The sequence below is a fragment of the Phyllobates terribilis genome, unplaced genomic scaffold (assembly GCF_046119375.1).
Source record: "Phyllobates terribilis strain yellow unplaced genomic scaffold, ASM4611937v1 Scaffold_11__3_contigs__length_659146591, whole genome shotgun sequence".
NCBI lineage: Eukaryota > Metazoa > Chordata > Amphibia > Anura > Dendrobatidae > Phyllobates > Phyllobates terribilis.
Window position 1 is genome coordinate 215,116,173 of NW_027362771.1, and position 21,236 is coordinate 215,137,408.

At 43.1% G+C, this 21,236-nt stretch overlaps 1 protein-coding gene across 2 annotated transcripts in view; it reads left to right on the forward strand.

Annotated features, from left to right (window-relative positions):
- Window positions 1-21,236, forward strand: part of TMEM117 (transmembrane protein 117) — a 472,767-nt gene that overhangs the window by 192,544 nt on the left and 258,987 nt on the right. For both annotated transcript variants that reach the window (XM_073652038.1, XM_073652039.1), the window contains exon 4: window positions 3,984-4,083. In XM_073652038.1, coding sequence (XP_073508139.1) covers window positions 3,984-4,083 — 100 coding nt within the window. The remainder of the gene's footprint in view (window positions 1-3,983; window positions 4,084-21,236) is intronic.

The following is a 21,236-nucleotide window of genomic DNA, read 5'->3' on the forward strand; positions in this document are numbered from 1 at the left end:
CCTCCCTTTGGGCTGCCCCGGTTAATTGGGCCACCAGGATGCTCACTTTTTGCTCTTCTGTGAGGGGATACACCTGGAAGAGGCTATCCAGCTTTTCTCTAAAGTCATGCAGGGTATGTGACTCCCCTGAGTACTGGGGTAGCCAGGCCGCTCCCGGGATATAGGGCATGGTGAAAAGCATGACTGCAGCAGCGGTGGCGCTGGCGGGGGTTGAGGCAGTGAAGCTCTCCTCCGTATCCGACATCTTCCTCCCCCCTAGTGGACCGTGGCCTACCTTGCGATGATCCTCTTCCGTAGGCCGCGGCTCCGCAGTGGATTGTCAGGGTTGAGGACCTTCCGTCGCGCTCCTGTGACGTCGGCGTCTGCTGGGCTCCTTCCAGGACCTTACGCAACGTCCGGACGTGAGGCGGGGCTTCAGTTCTCGCGCGCTTTCGGAGTCCACGCCCCTCTTCTTCCCGCGCGGCGTCTTCAAGATGGCGTCCAACGGCGGGAAAACTCCACGGATGGCGGGAAGAAGGCAGAAGATGGCGCCGGATGGCGGGAAAACTTCGCGGATGGCGGGAAGAAGGTAGAAGATGGCGCCGGATGGCGGGAAACATCCACGGATGGCGGGAATCTTCACCACTGGTAAGTTTGAACAGTCTTTTTCAGGCACGCAGTACCCGGTGGTTGCGGGCACGAAATCCTGCCGACTACGCCAAAAGTTGACGCACCCCTGGGCCTGTGTCGCACAGCGTTGCGCATGCAGGAGCTTACCCGGAGCCGGATCTGTTGAGGGTTGTAGTCTCGTGGCGGTGACCCGGTCCGTGCCCAGGGAGTCAGACTAAGTGGCGTTGTATTAGCGGTAGATGTTGGACGACTACGCCACCCGTTGAATGCAGCGAAGGAGCTGCCGCTGCAGGGCAGACCGCTGAGGCCGGTGGTAGGATTGTGCAGCGTGATAGTATCACCCCCAACGGGAGGGGTATGGCCTCAGGGCAGCCGACGTGGATGATGGGGGTAGCAGGAATCACTCAGAGACGATGCGGTGTAGTTCAGGGTCTTTACTGGTGATAAAGATAGACCCTCCCGGAGTACTGGCTAGCGATCGGGGCCTGGTCAGTCCTTGAGCAGATGGGATCTCCCCTGGCCAGGCGGAGTTGTAGGCCTCCCAAACTGACTGTACTCTTCTGGCTACCTTGCTAGAGGCGGGTATAAGTAGCCCACGTCCCTGAGTGTACCGTGTGGTGCTCACCCGTATGGCCGGTGACTCGGGGCCTTCTAGTGGCGTCCGCTCCACGACGGCGGTGCTGGTCCCACGCGTGTGACCGTGCCTTCGGGTTTCTTGGCCAGAGGACCTGAAATCCCCTGCCGGGCGGTTTCTGCTGCTGGGTAAAGATTAGTCCCCACAGCCTCGGACTCCGGGTCCGGTGATAGCTTCTCAGTCAGGGCGAGCTCTGCAGCTGCCAGCCCCTGACTCCTTATAGCACTGCTCCCACAGAGCTCCTGATGTTCTTTTCCTATATCTGCTTCTCTTCTCTGTCTCTACTTCTTCTCTACTCACTAACCCTGCCTCAGCCCTAGGTTTATATAGGGGAAGTTCTTCCCCTCCCAGGACTGGGCAGGAGGTGTGGCATGCATAGGATTCCTGACCAAGAGACCTCCCACCTGCTCTCAGACGTAATATCTCTATCACTGTGGCAACCAGACCCCTGGGGTGTCACAGAAGCATGGAGACTATCGGGAACTGTTTTTAAGGAAAGAAAAAAACGTGGGAACTGTAGCGACCAGTTCCAATCAGCAGTTACAAATTCAAGTAAAACCATGTGATGCATCGAAAGAGGAATGCTTTGCCTCCCTACTAATGACTATTGAGACCACACCTAGAATACTGGGTACAATTTTAGCACCTGTGTATGACAAGGATAGACTACAGCTAAATTTGAGTGGGTGTAGAGGAGGGTGACTGGATTGTAGTGTCAATTTATCAAACTAGGTGTAAATCAATTTGGAAATAAATAACTTTAAGTTGGTTTTAAACATGGCACTGGTTACAGTATTTGAACAGTGTTTCAGTGTTTTTTTCTTTTTTGGGGTGGTGTGGGGCGTGGTGCAAAAACACTCTAGCCAGGTGTTAGCTGTGAGTATAAAAGAAATTATGAAACAAACTACTAATAGTTCCTTTTTTAAAATCTTATAGTACATATGAAAAAACTTAGGCTCAGATTCATGATTTGTGTTTTTTTAAAGTCACTTTTCTTTTTTGTGGCATTAGTTGCTGTTTATGGCGCCAAATTCATCAAAATGGCACACGTGATTCATAAATTTGGCGCAAAGTAAAAAATGGCCTTTCTTCCTGTCTTGAACGGTATTTGTGACTTTTGGTGCCAAAAATCACACATTGGTAGCCAAAAATGCAAAAACTCTGTCAAAATACACCAGGGTGGGACTGGAGTGAAGTTGTGTCAAATGTGGCACTTTTTTTAAAAAAGTCAAATTGATGAATCAGTTGAAAACATCTGGAATTGCTAGACTCTGCCCACAAAATGGAAAACAAAAAAGAAAAGCAACTGAGCAAATATAAAATAGATGCCAAAAAAGAGGCGCAAATAGAATAATGAATTGGATGCAAACAAAAAAAGGCGAAAAACTCACAAAACTAGACACAAAACAGGCGAAAAGGCAATAATAAACTGGGGCCAAAAAAAAAGAAAAAAAAAGCCAGAAAATAAAAAAATCATGTTTTTTAAAGAGCCCTAAAATAAATTCTGCTCTGCAAAACACATCAGTAAAGCACAATTAGAGTGCACTTTTTAACATTTGACTGCAATGCTAGAGATATTTCTAGTGATTTTTTTTACACAAGGCTCCATACAAATTAGATAGCTGTCGGACGAACAATCATTTGGCTCTCAGCTCTCTCCCAACTCCTCCATACACAGGCTCAGATGAGCGTTTGCTTGTTCTCTAGACTTCTTGGCAGTGGCTAGTCTCCTGGAGATCGGCCATTGGAAATCCAGCAGGATAGATCAACCTCTCCGCTGACATCATCTAATGGTGGGAGATTTGGGAGGCCCCCATACACTTTAGACTATCGGTTAATCATATAATATAAGCAGCCAATATAGGCGGGTTCAGCCCACTTTAGTCTAATGTGTATAGGGGCCATAACTCTACATCTAAAAGAAAGGAGGGGTTCTGTAAGAGCAGTAAGACTATAGTACTCTTGACTACATGATGTCGTGATGGTTCATTTGTGAACTTGAGTAGCCTGGATGCCTTTCTTGAAAGAGATAGATAGATAGATAGATAGATAGATAGATAGATAGATAGATAGATAGATAGATAGATAGATACTAGAATTCTGGATATGGCATGTGAATATGGGGCATTTATCATTCACCTCATAAGAGTTTTTACTTCACTCTGAATTAACCTGGTTGGACTTGATTGTTCTGTGTCTTTTTTTTGCAAAACTTGTTAAATATTCTGTGGCCAAATGTATATATTAAAAGAAACCTGTCATCTGCAGCTGTTTATTTTTTACTCCGAAATGTTGCAATAACGCAGCCAGTGTCAGCCAGCATGAATTAGATGACCTCTTTGCTCTAAGTGTTTATTCACTTTGAATAGCATTTTTACTTTATTTTTTTTTAATTTAATTAGTTGATATTTTCTGCTTTTTTAGATAAACTTTTTCTATTAAATTTACATCTAAATATAGTGTCCATTTATCCAATTCCATTTACTAGGTAAAAGTTTTGTGTACCAGTATGCATTTGTGAATTCCACTTTGGCCCAGTGACAGGCAAAGCTGCCACCTGTGTCTGACCAAAAAAAGTTTAATGTGTGATTTAAAAAAAAAAAAAAAAAAAGTCTGTTATGTATAGTTATATTACATAGGAAGGAAGAAGCCAGTCCAGAATATAATCCACTTGCAGTTTTTTGGAACGTCAGTATTTTCCTAATACAGATTTATAACCAATTGATTTTATTCTCCACAGCCCTTATATTATAACAGAATTCATGGGCATCAGGAATGAGAGCTTTATGAAGGTTGCAGCAGTTGGAACATGGATGGGAGACTTTGTTACAGCTTGGATGGTAAGATGTATCTTCTCATATGTCATTAAGGCATGCCAAAAAATTGCATGAGTGGTTATTCCAACTATTGCTAGAATAGAAATGCCCCTTTTGTTCTGCTCTGTATGGCATATATTATTAATCTTTAGCATGTGTAAGAGCAGTAGGTCTCCATACACTTCTATGAATGCCATAATAAGGTTCTTTAAGACTCAGACATTCACACAGTACATCTCCATGATCAATGCCATTTTCTTGTATATCCTTAACAGAAAATTGATAAAAGCAGAAGAACACATTAACTTCAGATAGATTACATTATGATTTGACTACTTGCAATTGATTGCATGCTTTTACTTTTACCTATAAAATAAAAATGCTCTGTGGGCCTTTATATGCCTGATTTGTAACCAGCACATAGCAAAAGGTCTCAAAAGTAACCAACAGCTCCATGCAAAATTCAAAACACCAACTGAGGAAAAGGCATGGATAAGACCAACATAAAGTACAGTATAAAATAAATCCATTATTAATGTACATTAAAACAAGATATTCAAAACAAACACAGGAAAATAGAGCAAGGCAAGGGCGCTAAAATACCTGGCTGCCACAGTAAATTGTGTTAAAGTTAAAGGGGTTGTCCAGTACTTTAGATTACCCCTCCAATGTATCCCCCCGGGATTTTTGTAATTAGCTTATGTTGCAGATACTGATGTGAGTGGCGCTATCACTGGTCACTCACAGGCATCGGCATCACATGACCCCCGGCTGGAGCCGGCTCTGACATCCGCTGACGTCACGACAAGTGCTGGCAGCAGCCGGGGGTCTTTGTCTTCCTGGTTCCACGGTGGATACCTGGCTGTGGGTGGGGTTACCCCGCACGTCACACCCGGCATCCACCGTGCACTCTGCCTCTCCCCATTCATTGGGAAAGCGCACTGTGGATGCTGGGTGTGACGCGGGGGGTAACCCCGCCCACAACCCAGCAGCCACCGTGGGGACCCCAGCTCTGAGTCACACCTCACTTGTCGTGACGTCAGCACTGGGGTCACGTGATGCCTGTGAGAAGCCACCGATAGCGCCGCTCACTGGTATTATCAGCAACAAAAGATATTTACAAAAAGTCTTAGGGGGCCTGGGGGATACATTGAAGGGGTATTATGAAGTAGTGGACAACTTCTTTAATTACGTACAAAATGTACAACAACTAATTACATTGTAATCAGTAGAACCAGATACAGTCACAGGCAAGAAAATGTGTAAAATAAAGGCCATGTAAGAGAACGCCCACTGCACCTGCCATGCGTTTCACATTACAAATGTCCCTTGTTAGGTGTAGGGATTTGATAAGATGACATGCATACTGTAGAGGCTGTCAGCCCATCAGGTTACATTATATGGTGATTGTGCTCATTGGGCGTTCTCTCTGGCCTTTATTATTAATATTTCAGGCTTGGTTTATTGATTTCAGTCTTGATTTATGTTTTCATTTTTCTAGATTTTTTGTATTTGTGTATATCTGAGATGATATCTATTTACTACTTATTTAATTTGTGTTTATAGTTTCCTGTATTATTTACTTTCTTGTATATTCTTTACAAGCCTTTCTGTGCCTGTATCTGGTTCTGCTTATTTCAGTTTATTTTGTAATTAGACATAAAATATATAACAATTATTAGACCTAAAATAATGATTAATGAAAATAATTATTTTTGATACAGTTTACTATGGCTGGGTACTTTAGTGTTCCTGCGTTTTTTCTATTTTTCCTGTGCTGGGCATGTCATTTCTGTATATGTTTTAATATTTTGTTTTAATATACTTTACTAAAGGACTTACTTTTTACTACACTTTTTCTTGGTCTTTTCTTCTGTTTATATTCTGATTTGTAACATGTAAAAGTCTTTTGTCATTAATATAAAGCTGTGTTCCCACTATGCGTTTTTTAAGCATTTCCACAGTGGCAATTCCGCTGCAGAAACGCTTAAAAAACGCATGGTAGAAGGTCTGCCATGTTCCCCAATGATAATCCACATGTGCTGTGCACATGCTGCGGAAATTTCCACTGCGGAAAACGCTTGGTAGAAGGCCTGCCATGTTCCCCAATGATAATCCGCATGTGCTGTGCACATGCTGCGGAAATTTCCACTGCGGAAAACGCTTGGTAGAAGGCCTGCCATGTTCCCCAATGATAATCCGCATGTGCTGTGCACATGCTGCGGAAATTTCCACTGCGGAAAACGCTTGGTAGAAGGCCTGCCATGTTCCACAATGATAATCCACATGTGCTGTGCACATGCTGCGGAAATTTCCACTGCGGATTATCATTGCAGAAAAATCCGCAGCACTACCAATTATTTTGCGGAATCGCTGCATTTTCGCCACCATTGACTTGCATTGAATCGCTTAATATCGGCATGACTACATGTGCACATGAGGATATCATGCGGTTCAATGTGCGGATGGTACTCCGGTCTGGAGAAGAGGAGACTCTCCTCCAGACCCAGGTACCATAGCACCTGTAAAAAAAAGAATTAAAATAAAAAAGATACATTATACTCACCTTCTGATGACCCCCGGTCTCCATAGCGATGCGTCCTGGCTTCCCGGCAGCTCGCTATGGTCTAAAAGGACCTGCCATGACGTCATTTAGTCATGTGATGGGTCAAGCGACCGCCAACGTCAGCGGTCGCGTGACCTGTCACATGACTAAATAATGTCATGGAAGGTCCTTTTACACAACCTCGAGACACCAGGAAGACCGGACGCATCGGATAAGGAGACCGGGGGCCATTGGAAGGTGAGTATATGTTTTGTTTTTTGTTTTTTTACCATTTTTATTCTTTTTTTTAAACTAACTTGGTCACACTATAACTATGCCGTTTGCATGGATTTATATAGTGTCACCAAGTTGTCAAGCACTTTCCAAGTGATGCTAAAATCGCTTGGAAAGCGCTTGACAACCCGCATGCGAAATCGCATGTGCAAAACGCTTCACATCCGCATGTCCCTGGCAGGAAAACGCATGTACAATCCGCATTTACAATCCGCATGTACAATCCGCATGCGTTTTTTTCTGCCAGGGAGATGCAGAGACGCTCAGGAAAAAATCCAGAGCATTTCTGCATCGTGGGCACTTAGCCTAAGGGTCATTTTACAGGGCTGCATCAATGAAAGTTGATTGACAATGTAGCAAGTTGAACAGTTCCCATTAACTATCATTTATATTTAATTTTTTTCCCTCCATCCTATACAATTTACACTATTGTTGGCATCACAAAGCATTTACACAAGGAAAATGCTGCCTTCAAATTACGATGTCATCATAAATAATGCAATCAATGACAAATTAGTTATCCTTTATCTTTGGAGATCTGACATTTTAATAATGGGTGATAAACAGGAACAAAGTTCTTTCTGATAATTATCCCCCCATGTAAAAGGCCCATAGGACATAGATTTAGTTTTATACTTACTTTTATGTGTTATTCTATACTACACTTCTAGTGTTATTTTGATAAAAGTGAAAAGATGAGGCTCACATCCAGGCAAACATATTACAGCAGGTATGGAAATGAGGAAATCAGTGATGGCAGATGGACCTTATGTGCTGTCAGTTCATATATATCGGCCTTTAATTTATGTTGTATAGTTAAGTTTATCAGATGTTCTCTTCTAGCAGGACCACAGATGGAGTAAAAGTTTAGCATAAAACTTTGGCTGCAGTTATTATTGGTCCCTATGTCAGTTGTGCAGTGGAGGGAGCTGATCTTGTCTTGTTGATTCTCCTGCAGTTACACTGATTGCTGCTATTTGATTAAAGGTTATGAAAACTAATTCTGCAAAGGGAGCAGAGATCAGATGAAAGGGAACCTGCCATGTGTTCTTGCTGTATAATTTACTGGCATAAATGCCAAATTAAGCTTTTCCCCTTGAAATATTTCACTGAGTGATTTTACTTAAGAGCACATTTCATTTACTTTTGTTATTTTATATGTCACCCGCCATTTATCTGGAAATGTCCAGCTGATATACCGTGCTCTATAAAGCTGTCAACTTCAGACTCTGAAAAAGCAATTCCATTTAGACTAAATGCTCAAATATTGTGATGATGACACAGAAGTAACTCACTGATTCACTATTTTCCAATTCTATGTTCGTAATTTTATAAAATAATTTTCATGTACAGTTGCAAGGTCCTGCATTTTGACTATATTCCATATTAGGCATGATCTATAACAATTGGTGCTCATTTATGACAATAATTCCGTAGTGCAGACTGATATATGGAATTGTTGTTCATACAAGAAAAAGTTTTCTAAGAAGTGAAATTGTCACAAATTGCAATATATTTGCAACATTTATGCAATGTTTTGTGTGCAGAACCTGTAGAAAGGCATACATGGCTATGCCTATGACGTATGGTTCTGTAATATGGAGCCATATGCACTTCATGTTTTGCTTTACGATGCCTGTACTTCTATAGAGCATAGTATGGAAACTAAAAAGGCGTATGCCAGATAATATTTTGTTCTTTCTGTTGGTCATATGTATAAAAAATAATCTCTTTCTCCCTACCTGTAAACTCAGAGTCATAGGAAGATAATACAATTATTATGGCTCTATACAAAGTGTGACACTTTGCTAGAGGGAAGATCTGTTTCACTGAGGCTGTTCGCTTCAGTAATGTGAAACCTGGAAGTTTTCTCCAGCATGTTATGTGCCGAGATGGTTAATCAGCCATTTTTAATGGGCCCAGTTTTATGTGAACAGCTGTAGAGTGGGTGGGAGGCTGTTCACCATATCTCCACCCTGGGGTGTGGTCTGGGATATAAATAGCCAGCCTGTTGAGTCATGTGGTGTTCAGTATCTGGAGAGGCTAGCTCCAGACAGGAGACGTTTGGTTTGAGCTAAACCTGAACAGTGTGTTTCATGAACCCTAAGTGGGTGGATCCCCACTACCACAAGGAGTTTTGTTTGTTTTCCTGTTTTTCCCAAAGGGCCGTGTTTATTTTTACTTCACCACAGTTTATGCTGCTTGTTTAATAAACCTGGGAAGAACTTAAAGAGACATTGTTCCCGTGTCTACCTCCATGTACAGCTGAGTGAACCGATCTACCACAGGTGGTGTTAGAAATGCGGGCAGCATTCCCAGCAAACACGTGTGACTGCTACAAGAGGTACTGCATGTCCTGGGTGAAGGTGACCATAAACCAGAAAGCGATGCCAGACAAAATGGAGGACCAATTGAGCATTTGGTGCAAGCACAGCAGCAATAGCACCAGCAACAGCTACAGCCGAAATAGGAGACCAGTAAGCTGCTTATGCAGCAGCTCCAGCAGCAGCAACAGGACCAGCACCGACAACAACAGCAGCAAATTGATTTGCTCACTGAGGCTATTTGTAGCACTGCGACAGCTCCAACTCTAAGGTCAGTGGACGATTTTTCCATCCGGAAGGCGGTAAGGAGAGCTCTGCAGAAAATGACCCCAGGTGACGACGTAGAGGCCTTTGTGACCGTATTTGAAAGTGTCGCTGAGAGGGAGAAATTTCCGCCAGAGCAATGGGCAGAGATGCTGGCGCCATACTTGATGGGGGAGCCCCAGAAGGCTTACTATGACTTGGCCTTGCAAGATGCCAAGGAATATGGAAAATTAAAAAAGGAAATTTTGGCGCGCTTGGGGGTAACAATGACTGTCGGTGCGTGGCGGGTCTGCCGCTGGGTGTATCACTGGGAGAAACCTCCTTGCTCCCAAATGTTTGACCTACTGCACCTGGTCCAAAAATGATTGCAGCCAGAGTCCTCTACCCCTACGCAGATGGTAGAGCAAGTGGTTATGGACCAGTTTGTGCATTCCCTGCCAAGGCCAATAAAGACTTGGATTGCCCAGAGTGATCCCTGAATCGCAGATGAACTGGTCGGACTGGTCGAGAGGTATCGTGGTCGAGAATTCCACGGTAAAGCCGCCTGACGTGCCCCCTGTCTGTTCCCTTTGTCCTATAAGGCCACCTTTTCAGCGAATGTGTGTGGATTTTGGCTATGGCACATGAAGATACCGCAACCTCCGGTTTGCTAGCTGTGTCTTGTAGTCCTCCACTAGTCTGGGGCCGGTCCCCTTCTGCGGCCTGATCCCTTCACGGTCAGTGTGAACTCGGGGGCACGGGTGGCCTCCGCACTCTCCTTGCCCCTAGGATCCCTTCTATCTCTGGAGCCCTCCTCACTGCTCCGGTCTTCTCTCCTCACTCTCCTACTGGGCCTCCCTGACTGGGCCCCTCTCCTCCATGGTCCTCACTCACTGAACCACTGCTCCAAGGGCTGGAACCAGGAAAATGGACCCTTCTAGATGTTTCTACCCTTCTTTTATACTCTTCCTTCAGTGCTCCCCTAAACTACTTCCTCCACCCACCTCCTCTACTTAGTTCCACCCTCCAGACAGGGACCAGTCCTCTGCTCTCCCTTAGTAGCTATCTGGACCTTCCCTCAGGAGTGGTGTAGTGTTGGATGTGAGTGTGTGGGTCCCGGGTAATGCTCCCTCCTTACCTGAGAAAATGCTGGAAGTGTCACGGCCAAGGCCATATAGCCGCCTGCTGCCCCCTGACTGCAGAGCAAATGTACTGTAGCCTGGGCCGCCGGTGTTCTTACTATGCTTACCCTGCCTGCAGTGTGGACTATCAGCTCGGTGAGGGGCCACAGTCATGTCCCGTGACCATAAATGGGGTACTGATGGTGGGACTCTTGGACTCAGGGAGTTTGGTGACTCTGGTAAGGGCCACACTCCCGCACCAGTTAATCCCCGGGAAAAACGTGGATGTACGATGTAGTCACGGAGACGCCAAGGATTGCCCTGTTGCCAGAGTGGCTATACAAACTAACTGTGGGGCTGAGTCCCATGAGGTCGGGGTGGTTAAGGACCTGCTCCACCCAGTTATAATAGGGCAGGGCTTTAGCCTGTTCTGGGAATTATGGCATAAAGCGGGGGTACCAAGTGACTCAGACAAGAGCCGGTTACACCATGATTGATCCCCGTCGCAGTCAGAGTTGGATGAGTTTCCCCGTTTCCCCGTGTGTCCTTGCTGGTGACGAGGATGAGACTGTGACCCAAAAGGCCGAGATTCTTGATTTGGGGCCTTATGGGGGAAATTTTGGTACTGCTCAAATGCAGGATGTTACATTGAAGAATTCAATTGAAAATTTATCTGTAATAAATGGGGTTGCTCAAGAGCCGGGGGCTAACACCAGGTTCTCATATTTCACCATAGATGAGGAGCTGCTTTATGGAGTCACTAAACCCAGAGGGGAAGTGATAGAGCAGTTGTTGGTGCCAGGTCCCCATAGGCGTATTGGATTTGGCCCATGCTCATGTCTTGAGGGGGCATCTGGGAGTAGAGCAAACACAAGAGCGGATCCTGCAGAGGTTCTACTGGCCTGTTTGTCACCAAGACATTGTGAATTTCTGTCAATCTTGCCTTAACTGTCAGCTAATTGCTCTAGTAACCTACTTTCACAGTCCTCTAGTGCTGTTGCCCATTATTGAGGTCCTGTTCGACCAGATTATCATGGACCTTGTCGGGCCCCTGGTTAAGTCCACCAGGTGGCACCGGTACAGTTTAGTGGTGATGGACTGCGCAACACGGTACCCGGAGGCGGCACCACTGAGAATCTCCTCTGCCAGGAGTATAGCCCGAGAGCTAGTACATATTTTATCCTGGACGGACCTGCCAAAAGAGATCCTGAAAAACCAAGGAGCTCCTTTCATGTCAAAAATGATGAGGGAGTTGTGTAAGGCTCTCCAAATAACACAACTCAGGATGTCCATGTACCATCCACAGACAGATGGCCTCATGGAGAGGTTTAACAAGACCCTAAAGTCCATGCTGAAGAAGGTTGTATAAAAGGGCCATGGACCAGATCCTAACCTCACATAAGAAGTACGGCTCTTTCCTGTTTTTGCCCAAAGGGCCGTGTTTATTTTTACTTTACCATGATTTATGCCGCCTGTATAATAAACCTGGGAAAAATTTAAAGAAACAGTGTTCTCATGTCTACCTCCATGTACAGCTGAGTGAGCCGGTCTACCACAAAAGGTATTGGGGTCCTTTCCATTAACCTTTAGTGTCATGTTTCAAGTTCATGAGAATATAGAGACCTTTCAGCATTCTGACAAGTTATATGAACACTTGTAATGATGCAGGAAAAAGGGAAGAAAACATTTGAGTGTCCAGATCTGTTTGTTCAGTTAAAAAGGACCTTTCACATAATTTTTCATGTTGAACTGGACACAATATGTAACATAGTAACATAGTAACATACTGTAGTTTTTAAGGTTGAAGGAAGACTAAGTCCATCTAGTTCAACCCATAGTCTAATATGTTGATCCAGAGGAAGGCAAAAAAAAACATGTGGCAAACACTAAGCTCCACATTGGGGAAAAAATTCCTTCCCGACTCCATACGACAATCAGACTAGTTCCCTGGATCAATGCCCTATCAAGGAATCTAGTATATATAACTTGTAATATTATACTTTTCAAGAAAGGCATCCATGCCCTTCTTAAATTTTAATAGTGAATCACTCATTACAACATCATGCGGCAGAGAGTTCCATAGTCTCACTGCTCTTACAGTAAAGAATCCGCGTCTGTGATTATGATTAAACCTTCTTTCCTCCAGACGTAGAAGATGCCCCATTGTCCCCGTCTCAGGCCTCAGAGTAAAAAGATCAGTAGAAAGGTCTTTGTACTGTCCCCTGATATACTTGTACATAGTAATAAGGTCACCCCTAAGCCTTCCTTTTTTCCACAGTAAATAACCCCAAGTGTAATAACCTGTCTTGGTATTGCAGACCCCCCAGTCCTCTAATAACCTTGGTCGCTCTTCTCTGCACCCGCTCTAGTTCAGCTATGTCTTTCTTATACACCGGAGACCAGAACTGTACACAGTATTCTAAGTGTGGTCGCAATAGTGACTTGTACAGAGGTAAAATTATGTTCTCCTCATGAGCATCTATGCCTCTTTTAATGCATCCCATTATTGTATTTGCCTTTGCAGCAGCTGCCTGTCACTGGCCACTAAACGTGAGCTTGTCGTCCATCAATACACCCAGGTATTTTTCAGTTAGTTTTGCCCAGTGTTTTACAATTAAGCATATAATTATACATTTTATTTCCTCTGCCCAAGTGCATTACCTTACATTTATCCCCATTAAAGCTCATTTGCCATTTATCAGCCCAAGCTTCTAGTTTACATAGATCCTCCTGTAATATAAAATTATCCTCCTCTGTATAATGCCCCACCACATAGCCCTCCAAATATTATAATGGCCCCACATATAGTATAATGCGACCCCCATAATCCTCCATATTGTAAAATTCTCCCCCCATAATCTTCCATATAGTATAATGCACCTACCGTTGTCCTCCATAGAATATAATGCACTCCCCATGGTCCTCCATAGAATATAATGCACTCACCATGGTCCTCTATATTACATAATGCACTTGCCGTGGTTCTCCATATTATAAAATGCTCTCCGCATGGTCCTCCATATAATATAATGCACTCGCCATGGTCCTCCATGCAGTATAATGCACCACCCCATGGTCCTCCATACAATGCAATGCTCCCCCATGGTCCTTCATACAGCGCTGCTCACCATTATTGGCACCCTTTCATGTTTTTCATAGACTGTACGATATCTTCAGAAATAAATGGAAATGTACTAAAGTTATATCCTCAGGATTTTTTAATTAGTGGTCCAAAGTAATACAACAATAAAACATTGTTTTTCAACTTCCATGTTGCAAATTCAAAGAAGAAACAGAATAAACAGCATGTGTAGCAATAAAGGCACCCCTAATTAATACTTGGTTGCACCCCCTTTGGGGATTGATGACAGCCTCCACACATTTCTTATAGCCATCTATAAGCATCTTGCACTTCTCAGCTGGAATTTTCTCCCACTCTTCCTCTGCAGTTTGTTCAAGCTCTTGAATGTTTGCAGGTTTTTTTTTCCCAATGGCAAATTTCAGCTCACACAAAAGGTTTTCAATGGGATTGAGGTCAGGACTCATTCCTGGTCATTTTAAAACAGTCCATTTTTCCTTTTTCAACCATTCCTGTGTACTTGTGGATGTGTACTTTGGGTCATTGTCTTGCTGGAGGACCCATGATCTTCGACTTGAACCAATTTTTTTTTACACTGAGTGGGACATTTCACTCTAAAATCTCTTGATAAATCTGATTTTATGATTCCTGTGAAACGGTCATGGTCCAGTACCAGACGCAGCAAAGCAACCACATAGCATTATGGATCCTCCACTATGAACAGTTTTTCTAAATTTGTTGATGGGGTGACTCAAAGGATCATGTAATAGTTAAGACTGTTTAAAAAAAGTCAAATGTCTATCAAGTTCAACAGACGTCATCGTGGTCTGCCGATCGTTTCTATGGCAACCTGACCTATTTAGACCATGCCAGCAGCATGGTCTAAGAGGCTTCTGTCAGTGTAACACTGACCGCTATAAAGCATTTCAATGCTGGTACATTGCAATGCATTATATCAGCGATCAGCGTAATAAAAGTTAAAGTCACACAGAGGGACTAAGTAAAAAAGTAAAAAAAAAAAAGTCACAAAATAAATAAAAAAAATAAAAAAAAAATTATTCCAATAAATACGTATATTTATGTAAAGAAATTAACCAAAATAGTACACATATTTGTTACTGATGCATCAGGAACGACCCGATCTATGAAACTGTCGCACTATTTAACTCCTTCAGTGAACACTGTAAAAAAAAATAAAGAAAAAGCCTATGCTATTTTATCAAACCGCCAAAAAAAGGTGAATAAAAACGTGATTAAAAAATCGAATGTAAATTAAAATAATATAGCTGAAAACACTATCTAGTTCCGCATAAAAAAAGCCGTCATACAGCTAGGTCATTAGAGAAATAAAAAAGTTGTTCTCAGAATAGAACAATTCTTTTTTCTCTAAAATAGTTTTTATTGTGTAAAAGCGGCAAAACAAAACAAAAAAATTATATAAACGTGGTATCACTTTAATTGTACTGACTCAAAGAATAAAGCTGTCTTATCATTTTTAATACACGGTGAACAGCATAAACTCCCACCCCACCCCAGGAAACAATTCCTGGTCTTTGTTCATTCTGTCTGCCAAAAAGCAGAATAGAAAGCGATCAAAAAGTGATACGTGCCGGAAAATGGTACCAATAAAAACATCATCTTGTCCTGCAAAAAGCAAGCCCTCACAGGACTCTGTCAGCAGAAATATAGACAAATTATAGCTCTCAAAATATGGCAAAAAAGTGTCTTCTAGTGTGTGACAGCTGCCAATCCTAAAAAAAACTATATAAATCTGGTATCGCTGTAATCCCAACGACCTGAGGAATAAAGTCATCTAATCACTTATATTGCATGAGGAACGGCGTAGAAAATAAATAAAACCAATTCTTGACCTGTAGTTGATTTGTTCATTCTGCCTCCCAAAGATCGCAGTATGGCTTGGCTCACATTTATCCTGCACTCTACGCTGAGCGCTTACACCAGGGTTTCCATGTAAATCTCTGAAATACGTGATTCAGACTGAACCCCCCTTATAATGAGGCAGATGGAGACACTGTGGACAGCTTGCAAAAAAATGCGGTCGGCCACAGTTTTGTGCACCTTTGAGAAGAAGGACGCCTCTGAACAGAGGCCAGACGGATTCCAGAGTAACTCTGCTGCCTCATTTTAGTGAATGGTGGATCCCTCGGGGATTTCAACTGAATCATGTCATTCGGAGATTTAGATGGAGACCTCGATGTAAGTGCTCAGCGTAGAACACAGGAAAAAATATGATACAAAATGCTATATCATATAAAAATCAAGTTCCCACTCAGGTCAATCATATGTCAGTGGAAATATATGGGGCTTCCACTTTACTGTTAACATAAAGGCTCTGGAAAAGCGCTATGACTCCTCGCCTCCCAAAGGAAATCCAGTAAATTTTGCGCTCCCTAGTCCAAATGTCCCACTCCCTAATGAACCACAGCGTCCTTAAACCACATATAGTGTCCACATGTTTGGCATTTCTATAGGCATGAGAGCCCACTTAATTTATGGGTGCATGTCTCCAGAAGCACGAGCTGGGCACAATGTACTGCGCACTACAACGTACTGGGTATTACAATGCACAGGCACTACAATGGCAGATTTGCAATTCTCACTTAGCAACATCCATTGCTTCTTGTTTCTGAAAAACACCCATGGAATCAAAATTGTCACTACACCTGTGGATATATAACCACAGGGGTGTAATTTTCAAAATGGGGTCACTTGAGGGGGGATTCTGCTCTTCTGGCACTTAGGGGCTCTATATATGGAATTTGCAAAGTATTCTGCGAAAATTTGTACTCCAAGAGTCATAGAGCACTCAAACCCTCCCAAGTCTAACTGTGTGGCTAAACAGAACTGTGCAGCCACATATGGTGCATTTCCATGTTCAACAGAAATTGTGACAAATTTTGGTGCCAGTTTTACCCATTTCCTCTTGTGAAAATGTAAAATTTGGCGCTAAAACAACATTTTTGTGGTAATAATGTAATTATTTTTTCTTCAGTGTCCAGTGGTATAAAATTTTGTGATGCACCCGTGTTGTAAAAATGATTATTGCAGGTGTAGTTTGCAAAATGGGGTCAATAATGGGGAGATTCTGCTTTTTTGGGCTCTCCCAGTGGGTCATGGCAACCGCAAACCATAACAGTAAAGTCTGCACTATAATATGGCTCTCCCTCCCTTCTGCACTTTCCACTGTGCCTGGAAATTTTTACCTGATTACATGTAAGGTATTGGCGCACTCAGGAAAAAATTGCACAACAAACTGTGAGGTCCAGTTTTTTCGATTAGCCCTTATAAAAATTAAAAACTTGGGGCTAAAACAACATTTTGGTGGTAAAAATGCAATTATTATTTCTTCACCGCCTAATGGTATAAAGTTCTGTTAGGCACATGTGGTCTTAACAAACTCCCTGCACCCCTAGATTAATTCATTGGGGGTATAGTTTGTAAAATGGGATCACTTATGGGGGGTTCCGTTGTTCTGGCACTTCAGGGGCTCTGTCAGTGTGACATGGCACCCTCAAGCCATTCCAGCAAAATCTGAACTCCAATATGGTGCTTCTTCCCTTCTGAGGATTGCACTCAAAATAGTTTTCAACCACATATTGGGTATTAGCGTACACAGGAGAAATTGCATAACAAATTGTACTGTTCATTTTCACCCATTATTCTTTTTGAAAATTAAAAGCTTGGGGCCAAAGCAACATTTTAGTGGAAAAAATATTAATTTTCCATTTACTCCGCCAAATTTTATACAATTCTGTGAATCGCCTGAGGGTTAAAAATTCTCATTACCCCTAGATGAATTCATTCATTTTTCATATCAGTGGCTCTTCAAATGTGACATGGCATCTGCAATCTATTCCAGCCAAAGTTGTGCTCCAGAATTCAATTGGTGCTACAGTCCATTTTCTCCTATTACCCTTGTGAAAATGCAAAATGTGGGGCTAAAGCAACATTTTTGTCGGAAAAATGTATATTTTCATTGTTTTCTTCCACAATGCTTTACTTCCTGTGAAACACCTGAATGGTTAATAAACTTCTTGAATGTGGTTTTGAGCACCTTGAGGAGTGCAGTTTTTAAAGTGATGTCACTTTTGGGTATTTTCTGTAATATAGACCTCTCAAAGTCACTTTAATGTGATGTGATCCCCCAAAAAATTGGTTTTGTAAATTTAGTTGGAAAAATGAGAAATTGCTGATAAACTTAACTCTTTTAACTTCCTAACAAAAAAAAATAATTATCAAAAATTGTGCTGATGTAAAGTAGACCTGTGGCAAATGTTATGAATTAACTATTGTGTGTGATATAACTATCTGGTTTAAGGGCATAAAAATGAAAAGTTTGAAAATTGAGAAATTTTCAACAATTTTGCCAAAATTCCGATATGTTCACAAATAAATGCAAAAAATATCGACCTAAATTTACCACTAACGTAAAGTACAATGTGTCACGAAAAATATTCTCAGAATCTCTGGGATATGTTGAAGTGTTCCAGAGGTCTTACCACTTAAAGTGACACTGACTGGTCAAAATTGTAAAATTTGGCCTGATCAGGAAGATGAAAACAGGCTGAGTGGTGAAGGGATTAAACAGCAGTGACTAATACAAAGAATGCATGGTAGCTTCGAAAATAAAAATTAAGTTAGCGTAAAAGGCCAAAGTAAAATGTATACTTTGGCAATATTTTAGAATTTAAATAGCAGAAAACCTAGAAGATATGCAAGTACATTATGGTTGCAAAATATTCCTATTGTGGCCTTTAAAAAAAAAATTGTAAATGACATTTTCTTGAAAAAAAATCCTCATAAGAACTTAAAGGGGTTTTCTGTTTTCAGAAACCTCCTATCCCCTGGCAGAAGACTATTTTAAAGATAAAACTAACTGTTTTGCTCACCCTTCCTGGATCTAGCGCCTAATCTCTGCCTGTGCTGCTAGGGTGTGTTATTTTCTGCAGTTCTGACATCACATTGACAGAATTGCAGCTAAATAGTGACTGAAGCTTCATTATTGGCTTTAAAGAAGTTGTCCACTACTTTGACACCCTATCCGTAGGATCAATTGAATGGAAGGCAGATGTGCAGTTACAAGCGGCGGCCACTACAACTTGACGGCCAGGCACCGCAGACAAGGACTTCTGGTCGGCGGCCGCTGCTGCAGGCACCGATAACAGCCTTTCAATAATACCAGTAACCATAATTAGAAAACAAAGTAACTGATTCAGAATGGGGAGATTAATGTGAAAAGTGAAAAGAACTATCACAATTGATAAATAATGTTTTGTCATAAAAAAGACTTAATGACAGCTAAACGCCTCCATACACATTATGTAGGCCAAACCTGCCGATATGGTTGGAAGAGATGTTGTTCAGGCATGTCCGATGTCAGACTGCTGATCGCACTGTTCTTCCTGAGATAAAACGCCGGCCAAAGTGTCAGTGAGCAGTTTTCTCCTGAGAAAACAGGAGCGCTTGGCCGAACAAATGCTCCTCTGCCTGGGAGAGTAGGCTAAGATGGCTAACAGCTGAACAATGGCCAAAGCATTGATTGGCTGACAGCCATTTAATATGTATGGCCAGCTCTGGAGTACTTTCTATTGAATAAATTTGAGAGGGCTGTTTGCTGGTAATTTGTACAAGAATCCATGCGATTCAATTTGTTTGCATTTTCCATTGACAATTGGAACTTTCATGGTTGAAAATATAGTGGCTTCATTGTATATTCTTCATGTTAAATTCTTATTGATATCCAGTTTGGCAATTATTGTGGTAAATATTAGTTTAGCAAATTTGAGTGAGTATGTATTTTATACTGAAACATAATTGTCAAAATCTGGTTCCCAGGTTTACTTTGGAGGACAACTATTAGAGAGCAAAAATGTCCCCATCTTTGTTGAATGACTAGAATAAAACATTATTCTTATCAGTTACTTCTGATCACAGATTGTGTAATTTTGGAGAAATATGATTTGACGATTTTTTGGAGAGGTTATGTGACGCCTCTACTCAGAAAGCCCGTGTTTTACCCTGGGTGTTGGGGGACTCGGTGTCGGGCCCTGTGTTGAAGAGATGGGATGCAGCCGTGGCCCCGGCCCGACCCGTGCTCAGGGCCGTCACATTAGAAAGAGATGGTGTGGGCTTGTCCGGGTTGAGTGGTTGATTAACGACTATGCCACCTGTGGTGTCTGGTGAAAGGCCACCAGCGCCGCTAGCAGTCCACTGAGGCCCGGTGTCGTGGCTTCTAAAGTTATTACTGCTCCCCACAGGTGGAGCAAGGCCTCAGGGCAGGCGAACAGGATGAAGGGGGGTATCAGTAGCGCGGGGAGTACGGGCACCGCGTCGCGTGGTATGGCGCGTAATGAACAGTACGGAGGCCATAGGGGTGAACTTCCAAGGCTTTACTCACTCAGAGATATTAGCGGGAAGGAGACTCCCTGCTCCTCGCGGAGTCCTGTGGCCACCAGGGACAGGGGTCCGACTACCTCCGAGGAAGTCCAGTGTTCGGTAGCGACCCTGCACCAGAGTGTTCCTGCACTACAGACTTCACCCTTTCCCGTCTGTGCGTGTGTGGATAGGCCGGGTCTCCCTCTGAGCTCCTCTCAGGTGTAGGGCTCGGGTGGCAATTCCTCTCCATCCGACGCCCGGTGGGATCCTCAGGGCCTAACCGGGCTTTCCCGTCCTGAACGTAGAGTACGAAGTCGGGGGCCGGTAACTCTCTTGCAGCCGGAATCCCTCTGAATAGATCAGGTAGGCGAGGACAGGTGGCGTGCTCCGCTCCGTCTGCATCCTCTCCGGGACTCATTTGCTAGGGTGCCACACTCTAAAGCTCCCGGGCCTTCTTGATCCTGGTCCTCGGCCTTGTTGAGACATTCCTTGTCTGCAACCGACCTCTCGTCCCGTGGCCAGGGTATGAGGGCTGTGTCACTTGCCGGTGCAGGCCACACAGGATCTGCGCTCCCGGAGGGAAGTCAAATTACACACAGTATTTTGACAGCACAGTGACAGCCGACAGACTAGCAAAGGCTAGACCAAAGGACCAGCGAAGAACCGACTAACTAGGACCAAAAAGACCAAGATCAAAGATGGCATTCTATTAAGTACTAGATTTGAAGTGTAACCAACTAGTTGTTCCTCCACCCACACCCACTAACTGGTTCCTACCACTTTGTGTTCCCCAGTCTCCCTGTAACCAGGGGAGCAGCACCTAGTGCATACTAGCTCCCTCTGGTGGAAATGTGGTGTTGGATGCAAAAGGCTAGGTCACCACCATCACACTGGCCTTACCTCAGAGGAGGAACACCACACTCCATTGGAGAAGTGCAGCATTCCTGTGGCGGTCGAACCCTCAGGGGCGCCACATTTATATTTCTGCTGATGAATATTTTGTATTGTTGTACATGGGGGTCAATGAATGCATTTCAAAGAGACCTGAGCATGTGTGCCTTGATCTAATACAATATATCTTCAGCTGTATTCTGTGTAATATGACTCCTTAGCAAGAAGCTCCAAAACCTTTCATTCCTTATAATTAATGATGTAATTCAGGAGGGACATATGAC